This window comes from Dermacentor albipictus, chromosome 3 (genome assembly GCF_038994185.2).
Source record: "Dermacentor albipictus isolate Rhodes 1998 colony chromosome 3, USDA_Dalb.pri_finalv2, whole genome shotgun sequence".
Classification (NCBI taxonomy): Eukaryota; Metazoa; Arthropoda; class Arachnida; order Ixodida; family Ixodidae; genus Dermacentor; species Dermacentor albipictus.
In genome coordinates this window covers 84,953,349-84,966,518 of record NC_091823.1, presented here as the reverse complement: position 1 = coordinate 84,966,518, position 13,170 = coordinate 84,953,349, and the positions used below count along the sequence as shown (strand labels likewise).

The 13,170-nt window shown below is 47.3% G+C and overlaps 1 protein-coding gene across 1 annotated transcript in view; it reads left to right on the top strand.

Annotated features, from left to right (window-relative positions):
• LOC139057443 (lysophospholipid acyltransferase 6-like) overlaps positions 1-11,897 on the top strand; it is a 68,809-nt gene extending 56,912 nt beyond the window's left edge. The window contains exons 10-13 of the mRNA XM_070535730.1: positions 646-749; positions 1,802-1,999; positions 2,995-3,146; positions 5,600-11,897. Of these exons, the coding sequence (XP_070391831.1) occupies positions 646-749; positions 1,802-1,999; positions 2,995-3,146; positions 5,600-5,993 (848 nt within the window). The 3' untranslated portion in view covers positions 5,994-11,897. The remainder of the gene's footprint in view (positions 1-645; positions 750-1,801; positions 2,000-2,994; positions 3,147-5,599) is intronic.
• The last annotated feature ends 1,273 nt before the right edge of the window (positions 11,898-13,170 follow it).

Below are 13,170 nucleotides of genomic sequence, written 5' to 3'. Positions count from 1 at the left end.
GTGCGGTGCGGCGCGTGCATAGCTGCTCAGCAGAAATGCTCACGCTTGTGCGCGCACAACGCCCGTGCCAGCACTGCCCACGCTCCGGCAGAGCCGATTGAGCGGAGCGTATAGCGACGCGTCCACTTGGCTTCGTCGCTTTTGCAGTAAAACTCGCTGTACGTCCCTGGAGACCTTGTAACCCTCCACGCGCTGGCCGCGCATGCTCGTCGGTGCCGTGGCAGCTCGATGGCGCCAGGGGCGCGGACGCGCCTCGCGTGTCCGCATGATTGATATCGCAATAACGTGACTTTCTGCGCCTGTCTTTTAACAGTATGAAAAGCGTTGATTGAGGAGTAAAGTATGCATTGTGGTTCCCTCGCCCGAGATGTGTTGTCTGAAAGGGCCTTATAAGGCCGTCTCTGCATGTTCTGAATAACAATACGGGATGATCGACTGTGGTACGTGATCGACCACTGTTTTTTGTTATCCCAATACCGCTCGATGCCCGTGTGGCGTATCCAGCTCAACTCTTCGGGAGTGCGCGCCTGGGCCGACGCGTTGTCACGGCTACCGGAAAGTCGCTGTTGCACCTCATTTCATTCGTATTGCACCATACTGGTGTACGCAAATTAAGGAAGGGTCTCTCTTGTTCAACGTGCGCAGGTGAAGCAATTTGTAATGCTGCTGGCTTCGGTTTCAACGGCTACACAAGTGACAACAAAGCGCGATGGAACCTCATCAGCAACGTGGACATCGTCACCATTGAGGTACGCGAACGATATAGTTTTTAAACAACTTCGCGACAGATGATTTCTTCAGCTTTACTTGAGGAACAAGAAAACAGGAGTAGGCACTTTAGCTCCTTTCTCTTGAATCAGTCCTAACAGTCTTGACAGTTTAAAAAGGAACAGTGGTGGTGCACGTTGCCGTAGAACACGACTGCATTTCGGGGCTTCAGTGGTGCGGAACACCATTGAGGCCCTGAAATGCAGTTGTGTTCTGCAAGTGCTCCTGCTTGACCATTATTTCATATCGCGGAGGCCGCCTGATTTATCATTGTGATTTTGCCCGAAGTGTTGCTCGTTTAGCGGAGCTGAGCATGCTTGCGTGGCAGATGTTATAGTGTTGTGCTATATCTAGTTCTTTTTATAAATGATAATGGCCGTCACTCCAAACATCTGCACGTAACCGTCATAATCGAATATATCAAGGGGCATAATGTTGTCTTGTGTTATTACATCTGTAATTATATTTTTATTAAATGTGATAAAGCTTGCATGTGCAAATCTGGCTTGTATCTTGTGTAAGTTCGCCTTGTCCAGGCTTGAATTAGCAGACAGCACTGCATGTATTGAAGGGCGCAAATGAGGCTCTTTCGGTTACTTTGCGACGTCCGTCCTAAAACTGCAGCACGCTACACCTTTAGATTCAAAGTGCGGAAACGCTTGTCCGAAAGCATAATATATTAAAGGTTACGAGAAGTGCACAATACTTGTCGTATGGCAGAGGAGTTTTAACATCTTCTTGCAACATCATCCTGCAAAGCTTCCTGACACCTTTCTTGTAAATTTCGCATCGTGTATGCTCTTACGCTTACCTAGTGTATATTCCACTTCTCAAACGCACTGCTTGTTTAAAGCTTCGTCTTTCTTGCGGACTGTCAGCGTTCGATGCTGTCGCGTTCGGCGGTAATCTCTCGTCTTTCGTTGCGCCAAAGAAGTGCACATCACGTTCGCCGTAGCGGATGAAGGCGAGCAAAATACTTTAAAGGAGTGGAATCCGAACCGGCCGTGCATTAATCTGCCCGTACCACGCGCAGACTTCGACGAGTCTACGCGAGCTGATCATAGCGTGGAACAAGTCGACCCAGACCTGGCTGCGCACCGTGTCGTACGAGCGGATGCACCGCCACCGCACCCAGCTGACGTTCATCCTGTCGGCCATGTGGCACGGCTTCTACCCGGGATACTACCTCACCTTCGGCACCGGAACGCTCTTTACGCTGGGCGCCCGAGCGGTGAGCGACTTGTGCATGCTGTTTCGCGCTCTCTGGCTCGAGCTTGGCCAGTGGTCAGCTTTTGCTCCGCGCTCGCCGGATAATGCGAGAACCCTCATTATACGATACCTTCCGCGACAGCGTCTCGGCGCCTGCCTGGTTGTGGCAGAGTTGTGGGCAGTGTCAGAGTATGCACATACGTGTTCGCGTCTTATTTATTTTGGGGTGTTTTTCGCAGTCGCGTTGGTCTCGTAAAGAGCGTTGTTACGAGCGAAGCGTGGCACCAAACTACGCCGTTTGCTCATCGCGACACTTTAGTTAGGCGCATGATGAGCTTGCGAGCTTGTAATACACTCTATAGTATAGCACTTGCTGTTGGGCAACTTGCTGCATGTCTATTAATCATATTATAATAATTATTATTATTTAATAATTTAACCATATTATCATTATTTAATAATAATAATAATAATAATAATAATAATAATAATAATAATAATAATAATAATAATATACTCTTATCAGGAAGCTTGTAAGACGTTATCAGCTTACCGCATGCTTATGTGGGAAACTTATGATCATTCGTCGTTCGTAACGCTAAAGTCGTGTCGCGCAAGAAATAGAATACTGGGAAAAGGTTACTTTCTGATCGAGACGCCTTGCTTTTCCCAATTCAAGTGACAGAGCGCAATTCAGGCGCGTGTCGTAACCATTGAGGCAATAAAAATTGATTGAAATAGACAGCCTTATAGATAAATCGGCGCGCCGGGCATGATTGGCGTCGCGACTGTTTCGCGTGACGTGTAATAGAGACGTACAGGCCTCTTTAAAAGTTTAGAAGCCATTACACGTTTCAGAGAACTTCTTGGGGCTACTGTAGGTGCGCCTGTGCGTTGGGCTTCCACCCCTTCAAAGCCACGTACACAAAGAGGAACGCTTCTGTACTTTATTTAGAGAACTTAGGTTTGAGGTGGTCGTCGCATGACGCGTGTTTATGCCGTTTGGTGGATTCGCAGGTGCGTCGTAGCGTGCGGCCCCTGTTCCAAGGAAGCCGCCGGAAACAAAGGCTGTACGACGTTATCACCTGCCTAGCGACCCGCGTAGCTGTCGCCTACATGGTGTTTCCGTTCCTGCTGCTAGACTTCCACTCCAGCTTCAGGGTTTACTGGTAAGCACTACTAATGAACTACTAATTGATCGGACTTTATTTGAGCGATCTGTTCAGACGAATGAACTACAGTAGATTCCGCTTAAACGTAGCATCAGAGTCCTTCAATACTTTTAATCGGATAAGTATTGAAGGACCCTGGTAACACGTGGAGACAGAAAGACGTGTTTCGTTTATCCTCAGTTTCATTTATGCGATTGGCACGAAACTCACCAAGAATCGTTTTATTCGAAAAGTGTTCGAGTTTTTTTTTTACCTTACTGTAGCGAAAAAAAGAGAAGACTTTATTGCGCTCTGACTATAATATTGTAGCTTATCTTGCTCAAGGTTGTGTTCATGCGTGACAGAATTTCCGATAATCCTTGCAGTCCTGCCGACTTCAACTGCGCGCTGCAGGCTTTCAACTGCATCTCTTGCAACCTGATCCGAAGCACTAACGCGCACTGGAACAGAAATATATGTCTTCGTCCATAGAATTAATAGAAACAAGGGCATTACGTTACAGCTTCCGCGACACTTTCACGTTGTTTACGCGGGATTTACAGAAGTCTTACTCACTTGCTACTGTAGCACACTTCTTAAGGCCGAACTATACGCGTACGCGTTCCGACGCGCGAACGCTCGCGTCCATGCGCCTTGCGTTTGCAGCGCCTCGCGATTGATGGCGGTTTGAACCTACAAGGCAAGCGTCAGCGCGCGTCGCCTTGGTTCACTACTGTCGCCTTGCTAGACACCGTTCCTTATTTTCGTGAGGCAGCTGCAGTGTACGGACACTTGTCTGGAGAAGATATCTGGACTCGCAGCGCGCTTCGACGCGTACGATCTGTCCAGCACCATCTGCGCATGCGCGGAGCGCGTGGGCGCGAGCTTTCACGCGCCGGCAAGCGCACGTGTAGTTGGGCGTGTAGCGGCGCATAACGTGACAGTTTTAGCCGCTTTGGACGTCATAATTATGCAGTTACAGCACTCTGATGTATGTTTTGATTCCATATTTAAGGAAAAGAATATTTGATGCTTTATTATCGTAATCTTTGCGTCAAGCATTTTTTAAAATCTAAACGAATGCAGCAGTTTAAGGTTTAAATGAAGGAATCTGTTCCAAAGAGTCGGCATATTTTAACTCCCTCCTTGAAATGCAACAAGCCCCATCAAAATAACCTGATCGTATGACGAACAAATCGATTTCGTCGATCCCACAACAGACAAGAGTTGCCGAGGTTCAGCTTATTGTTAAAGGGTCACTAAAAAGAATTAATGGTCGCCAATTTAGCTTTTTAAGTCTATGCAGGAGTACGTTTATCTAGGCCCGTTACACACAGGGGACCCTGATAATGGGAATGAAATTTAAAGAATAAAGATGGGTTGGAGTGGCATACCGGAGACATTGCCAGATCCTGACCGGAAACTTACCACTATCGTTGAAAAGAAAGGTGTTCAATCAGTGCATTCTTCTGGTGCTACCACATCGGGTAGAAATATGGAGGTTGACAAAGAAGCTCGAGAACAAGTTAAGGACCGTGCAAGAGAGCGATTGAACAAAAATGTTACGCGTAACGTTTTTTTGAAAGCGACGTGGATCAGAGAGCAAACCGGTATAGCCGATATTCTAGTTGACATTAAGTGAAAAGAAATAGAGATGGGCATGCCATGTGATGCGCAAGGCAGATAACCGGTGTACCATTAGAGTTACAGTATGTGTGCCAAGGAAAGGGAAGCGCAGTCGAGGACGGAAGAAAATTAGGTGGGGTACGTGATTACATTATAGAAATTAGCAGGCACTAGTTGGAATAAGCTAGCACCAGACAAGGGTCGCTTGGAAAGGCCTTCGTCCGGCAGTGGACATATAAATAGGGTGATGATGATGATGGAAAAGGAGTATGAAATTGCATTAGCAAGTTAACGCTTATACGATAGAAGAGCCGCCAATTTTACCGCTAGAGGGGGCTTGGTAAGTGAGAAAAGAAGCGAACACGAAAGACATCGGGCATGTCTCTTTCCGAAAAATTTCCGCATCAGTTCGTCGGCATAGCGAGTACTCTGGCCTAGTGAGTTGTTTACCGTGATAAACGGCGACTATGCAGACTTGCATTAACGAAATACTAAACCACGCAAGTTTCGAGAACTTTGCATGCGCTATAGGACGGTCCCACTGAAAAGAAATCCTCTGAAGTCCGTGACGTCGCGCTGACGTATACCGGCGCTGAGATTTCGTCGTGAAACTAAAAAAAAAAAAGAAAAAAAGTTGGAGATTGGCTTTCATTTTTACTGTAATAATCAACTACTTTTTTGTAAGACAGAGTTTTGAAAGCGTGACTTACGAGTCTAATGTGAGTAAGTTTGGCTATTTTATGGTCTATCTAATGTATCTAAGTTATTGTTTGCCCCTTCCCCCTCCCCCTGACCTCCCCCTGACCTCCCCCTTCCTCTTACTTCCGGTGACGTTCTGCGCGCAGTCACTTCGGATTCGTGGGCCACGTGATGTGCCTGCTGGCCATGTGCGTTCTACCCCGGGTGCTGCCGCCGCCACCGCGATCGCCGTCCCGGTGTTGTGCGTCGCCCATGTCACGGCGCAAGGCCGTCGAGGAATCTCGGGGCAACGCCGACCTAAGCCTGCAGAACGAGCAGGAGACGCAGCTGAAGGACGAGGACGAGGACGACGACGAAACTGCGCAGCCACATAACTCGGAGTCGGACGACACGACCTCGGCGGACTCCGCGCTCGAGGCCGACGTCAAGAAGTCCAACTCTCAGCAGTCGCAGGTCGCGGAGAACGACCCGGCCGCGCCGACCACCACCATTCGCGACTCGTCCGAGAAGCAGCGGCCTGGTGATAAGAAGACCCAGTAGAAAAAAAGCAGTCTTGTATAGACATTTTTTCCTCAGGAACGCCCTGTGAAGAAATGAAAAAGAGACTGAGGCAAGAGAGCAGTGCGGCATCCGATGTGTTACCCGCGTACGCGGCGTTGTGCTTTCTCGAGTGTGTCGTGTTTTAGGCCTTTCGTTTAATAAGGGCAAACGCGGGCTTCGTAGCCGTGTATGGGCGAGATTGTACCGCTTGCGAGATGTTGTGTCGATGTTCGTCTGGGCCTATATTGATGTGTATATGGTGCGTGGTTGCCGGAACTGTGCCGAGTAACGGGCGCGTACGTCGTGGCCGCCATTGCAGAGTCGGCAATACCACGCAAAATGGTATGCTATAAATAGAAAAGGAAATTAGACGCAACAACATTATCTTAGCAATTAGTTATATTAATTAACGCAAATTAGAATTAATGACGAAGCCGCGGTGGTAACGCTAGTTGGCCGAGGGTACTCGGCCGTCATATTCAGAGACTACCGAGTCCGTGAGGCGCTTTCCGAGAGCTCGTTTGATTACGGGCTTTTCGTGGGCCGAAGCGTCTTCTCAACATTAATTGCCTAGCGGCTGCATCACCAAGTTCCTATGTACCGCACCATGTCCAGGTACGCGCAATGCAATCAGTCAATTTATTAATACATCTCGCCACGTGTAGCGTGTTGAGTGCCGTACTGTTTTCTTTCCTGCAAGGCCTTCGTAAAAGGTGACAGCGTCTGCGGTATTGTTAGCCTACGTGGCATGCATGTTTCATTGGATGCAACGCGTCTGTGGATGTTGTCTCTTTCACGTTGTTATAGCTGACTGTTCCAGGTGTTGGCTGGTCATGTGCCGTTTATCAGCAGCTGCGGAGTCACGTCTGTGTTGTTCCGTCGTTGAGTCTTTCGCCGTGTATATAGACCCTGCCCCCGTGACGACCACGTTCTCACGTGAAGAACCGAACCGCGTGATCTGCGTCAGTCAGAGCCGACCGCTTAAAACTTGGTCCACGGGCTGGTGTTGTTTCAGTGTAACCATTCCCGGATGCGTACTGCAGGCTTCCGCTTACAAACCTTGGTCTCACGCTTGTGGTACTTATAAAAAAAAAAGTCGGCCGTTGCAACCCCTCTGCGACACTGGATTGTGCGGCATGCATCGAACAAATAGATTGGCTGCTCGTTGTGCTTCGTAAAACTGAACGAAAACTTTTGAGAAGGCCTTTAGGAAAGGTGCCTGCTGAGTGATTGAACAACTCTGGATATTTGCGGGAGACCTCTGTGCATACCTCTACGTGAGCTGGACCGCAGTGGGCTCATCACGATACAGCACACGTATGTGATTTAAGGCTTGCATGATGAAGGCGTCACTTTTTGACCTGGCGAGTTGAACTGATAAAAACAGTGCTTCAGGCGTTGTCCTATACTGTGTGGCACGCCTGGATCTGTGTTAGTCATTGCACTGCTGGCCTTTCGTTTCGCTGATTCGCACTTTTTGTGCCAAGAGCGTGGTGTAGGGTTTTCTATTCCTTTTCTTTCTCTCCACTTCCTTCGTTTGAGACGTTTCGTGGTGTGCGGGGCTTATATGGGTTTTATTATTGTAACTTTTTTTTAGGCGTGAGATAGCAGCGCAGCATTCTCAATCCTTAATTCGGCAGAACTACCGTGCCGTGCCCAGGCATAGTCGGCATCGATACCTGTGTGTAAATTTGCCTTAGTAACCAATTTAACACGGGCGCTGTGGTTCGAATCGGCCGCAAAGGTCGCGAGACGTCTTTACGTCCGCTTCGCCTAGCGCCGAAAGGCCTACGTATATAGGCCGTCGGTTCACTCTGGCCTAACTTAACGACTCGAGGTAAACTGTACATAGTGACGTCTGGACTGGCCGTCCACTGGCTCGTCTGCGGTGGTCAACGGCGAAGTACTTACGACACCAGGGCATGTGCGTTTTCTCGGCTTGGTACAGTTTCACTTTCCTTGTTAGCACAGTTATTGCCCGTAGAAAGCTCGGGCGCAAGAACTCGGACTCCTCTGCGCTCTCGATTGAGTAGCACAAACGAAGCGTCTGGTGTCACCAGGTCCATTGCGTTCATCCCTTTACTCTGTCGTGCTTCAATGTCTGTCAGTTGATGCTGTTCGCATCCTGGGTGTAGTCACTACGTGAGTTGCATATCTTGTGAGGAAGATTATGTGTCCCGTAGTGTTATCGTTGTGAAATAAATGTGCAGCGACCTATTACATAAAACGCGCGGACAAATGGACCATTCAGTTTTAGCAGGCATATGCACTGCTCTCTGTTGCACGTCTTGGTTGTGCCTGATTGACTCGTAAGCTTATCGATAAAGACACTACATAACGCGAGCTAAAAATAACTACAGGAAGTCTACCAGCTTTAAGTTTGCTAGATTCTACACAGTTTTGTGCCTTGATTGTTGAAAAAGACCGTATACACTGTTTGTTTGACTTTACGCGCGGCAGTGTGTGATTTGGGTGAAGATATGTGTTCGCCGTTATCGTTTTTTTCCATCTGCGAATTAATCGTGGCCGCCAATTTATTAACCGGTCTTCCCGCTCTCACACATGCACGCGGCACAGTAAGCCGTGTCACGTGTTCGCTGCCGACGAAATAATTGCGACGCCTATGCAGATATACAGACTTGTGAACTTACGCGACCAAAGGACCACCTACAAAGATCGGGCTAGTTCAGTAGCCTCGTACCTATTAAAGTCCCAATGTGCTCTTCCCACATAGTATTCACGCGCTCTTCTGTTCGCCCTTCCAATACGAGGCCCAGGCTTCAAACTATTTGCATTTCCTTTCGCTTGTCCGAGTACGTTTGTTGAGAAGCACTGATGAACGGTGTCTGGAGGGAGAAGAAAAAAAAAGAAAGAGAAAAAGCGTGGGAATGAGTTCGCACCTCTGCTCCTTTGCTTTTTCAGAGCTAATGTGTGACGGAGCGGCATCTTGTCCCAGCGGTGGCGGTCACCACCACACGAAGTGTGATCTCTGCACTGAAACTGCTAAAAATGTGAATTGACACACCAACAGCGTACGAAGGCGCGAGCGACATGGAAGATTTAAAAATAAAGTTTACGCAGATGAGAACAGGTTATGTAAATTGAAGAAAGCAGCAAAGCGGCAGAAAAAAAGAAAAGTAAACGAGAGAAATATGTGCAGGTTGCATAGTGGGAAGAGTACCGGGGGCGCAGTTTTAACGTTTGAAATCGAAGTGCGTTCCTGTTTACGGGAAATCGGCGAATCGACCACGACGTCTTGGCCACTTAGCGGCGCTCGGGTTGCGTTCGAGCCGGACCAGAAAGTATAGTTTTGCTTCACGAGCGAAAGGGTACAATCAGCCTACACCCCGGTGAAATGTTCAAAACTAATCGAACAAACGTAGCGCACATTTGGGACGCGTCGCGAGTATAGCGAATTTCGATGGATAGCACGATTTTGTGGTTCACGATTTACGCAGTTGGTGTACGTTTGAAAAGCAAGAGCATATATATATAGCGAGAATATTTTAGGATGGTGACTTTATGTATACACATTTGCCACAAGTGTTGACGATATTGCCAATAAGAGTTTATAATCCTGAAGTTATCTTCAATGTCGTAGTTCTGGATTGCCTGTTGTTGCTCTTTGTTATGGTTGTTGAGATTGCTTTTGAGGTGGATGTTTGCTTCGGTGCGCTTAAACGCTTCATTATAATTCCAGATATGTGAAAAGGGAGCATTGTTTTTTTGGTGGTCACGTCAGCTGATTTTTGTTGCGCGTTCTCACGCTGCCATGTTGCTTATGCGTTTTCGTCGTGTACCAGCAGCACTTCGGTAGGTGCTTTGACAATTAACACCATTGTTTCCGCCATGGTGTGAAACCACGAAAACCGGCGAAGATGCAGAAAAGAACGAACTGGAGCCTGTACCTGTACTGAAATGTTTCCATACGCAGGGATAGAATTTCTTTAAGGGTTCCATAGCACTCTTGTGCTACTGTTAAAGATTTCATGAAGACTTTGCACCATTCCCGTGCGACTAGCATAAACAGCGTTTCCGTCGGAAGCCACCGGTTGACTGAGTCTTTATTTGAAGCTCTTAGCATCGAATGCACATCATGTTCGCCGGAACAGGGAGTTCATTACATGCTTTATGTCTTCGCACAATATGCAGTTAACATGCATATTTTATACAGAAGCGTGTCTGTACGCACTCCAAGTCTTCTGTTGGCTTTTTTATGCGTGTCCCGTATGGTTCAACATAATTAGCATGGATTTCATATTAGTTCTCTATTATTCTCGCAAGAGTAATACAGTAACATCGGAAATTTTTGGCTGTGTACGAGGAGGTTCGGGCAGTACGGTGCGCGCACCAGATTAGCGCGAACGTTTGCCAGTCAGCGTTCCTTCGGTGCCATCTTTGCTGCGCCTTTGTCTCAGTTGGCCTGCTTTGTTCTGGAGCATGCAAATCAGCTCGCCTGCCTTGAGATTCCGAGTGTTCGAGAGGTGAGAGACAAGGGACTGGATTTCCTCGTTTTACTGCATGCAGAGTGGTCCGAAAAGATGTAGAAATATTTTTCTGCAAACATATATGGAGTTGTGTTCAGCAGCTGTGTCTGTTCTGTGGGATGAGGAACGAGGCGGAGATTTTGTTTGGTATAAGAGGAGGAACTTGCGAGCGTGTCGAACTTACTGATAAGAGTACAAGAAGCGGGGCTCGAAAGGGGTCCAAAGGTGGCTGTCAAAGTTAACTTTTGCAGAACCTATCCACACATGCATGGGGTAAAGGGCGATGAGTGAGGAAATGCATGGAGGTTAACGAGGGACAACGGTGGGCTCCAGATGGAGGCACGTTGTACCCACTGAATCAGTAGGATGCATTCCCTGCGCTCTAAACCCGCTACCTTTCCAAAAGTGCGCATTTTCGCATTAGATAAGTAAGCAGGGCTCTCAGCCATAAATAACAGCACGAGCTGCGCGCGCATGGATGCTAGACCTGAAGGTAGCTACCGCGAACGTTATTAGTTTGGCAGGTGTAAATATGCACTTCAGGGTCGCGTACCATGTCATACATTCTGTAACGTCACACCTTACTGGCTCCTGTAAATTTTGTCAATTTTACTCAGACTGAGTTAAATTTTAAGCCTCATATCTGCATTATTTGGGGAATGTTATCATTACTTGGGGCATGTTACCATTACTTGGCGCACGTTGCCATTACTCTTGGCAGTTATTTTCGGTATCCTCCAGAAATGTGAAAATGCGCACCTTTGTGAGAGCTACTGCGTTTAGAGTGTGTACAGCTGTACTAATGGCTTACTTTAGCAATGTTTGTTCGCACTCATTTGCTTTGGTGGTCAAATCGAAGGTTGACCAATCGAAACGGGAAGCTCCTAATGGGACTGTGCGCAGCGCGCAGCCTGCATGGCTGATCGCACGGCTTTATGCGAGTGATGCTTGTTCGTATTCACTGCTTTGCAGGGCACGTCGCAACAGACGGATTCGTGGGCACGTTCTCACGACTATCTATAGTAGACTCCGTGTGGTTTAATGGATGTGGTGTTTCGCAGTTGTTACGTGTTGTGCACGCAAGCGAGCGATAGTTGAATGTCGGAGGTCGGCGATTGCTGCGCGGGGAGGTGACACCATGCGTCTGCTCCGGCTCGGCGAAAGAGAGCATGTTTTGTCGTGACTGTTGCGAAGTGTTTGTTTTTGAGGTAACCTTGGAGGGGACAGAGTGCGCGCTGCTGTATGGGGTAAATGCAATGCATAAATATACACAAGAGTTTATATGTATACACACGCATGTTTGTGGTCGTGGAAACTGAGCTTGTTGGCTGTGGTACTTGTTCGTTTTCTTTCTTTTCTATTGAAATGTTTGTATTTTTTGTTGGAAGAGCGGGAGTAAATTTGTTATAACAACGGCCGTGTGTCTGTGGCGTTCTTCAGCTCCCGCCTGCGCTTTATGTGGCAAGCTATTCCTACGATTGGAACGAACCGTTCATAGTTCGAAACGGGTCGTCAATTGGCTAATGTTCCTTTTAATCAGTGAACTTCGCCTCGCGATTGATGGTAGCGTTACGGTGGTCTTCCATCTCATCGGGTTGCCGACTCTCCATTGACTATGTTCAGCACGCATAGGCAGCCTCAGCGCTGCTCACAGCAAGAGGCCCATAGCACCAGTAGAGCGCCTTAGCTCAGGCCGACCTCTCTGCCTTCTTTCAATTAAAGTATATCTCTCTAAGTATGGACAGCTGTGCTAGTTGGTTATGATTAGCATTGTGAAACATAGTTCCAGCGCACAATTGAACAAGGGCGAGGGGAGAAAGACAACACGAACGCCGCAAAAGCTGAGCCTGATACTCTCACCACAAAAGCTGAGCGCGTGATCAACGAGGTTACGGGTAGGCACGAAAAGCAGGCCCTCGCTAAAGCCTCGCGTTAACTTATGAGAGGCTTTATCTTTTTTTTTTCACGTTTGTTAACATTGAAATTTCCCGGGAAATTTCCCGTTTCCTTTGGAAACGTTTCTCGTGGTTCCACACTTACTACTGCTTCCGTAGCAACAGAAAGAATGTTGTGTACCACTGGCATTACTTTAGCCCAAAATTCTCACCCGTTCTTTATTACATCTGCGCATGAAAAAAAAAAGCACTGATGAAATGCGCTTGTAGTATTGAGGACTTCCAGAATTTGACATTGCACCATACAGAAGTGGCATACAAAATATTTATATGCCATTATGAGTGCTATAATAGCGCGTATATTATGGGCCACATATTGACTCGGCTGAGTTAGGCTAGTACTGAATTTAGAGATCAATCAATCAATCAATCAATCAATCAATCAATCAATCAATCAATCAATCAATCAATCAATCAATCAATCAATCAATCAATCCTTATTTTTCAAGAATACCAAATAATACGTATACAAAGATTATTTGGAACGATAGACTAAAGTGGCTAGTGGCCGGTCCAGTATAGTAAAATATGCACAGCTCCGCTAGAGGGCAAAAAGAGCACGCAAAAGAAAACGATAAAGAACACACACATTCATATATATACGCGTATATAAGCACACCTATATTGAGCATCACCTCAAACCATGTCTCTCAACAAACACGCACGCTCACAGGTCTTGCATAGTTCACAGGATTGCATAAAGCAACCTTAAGACATTTCATTCCTGCGAGCCCA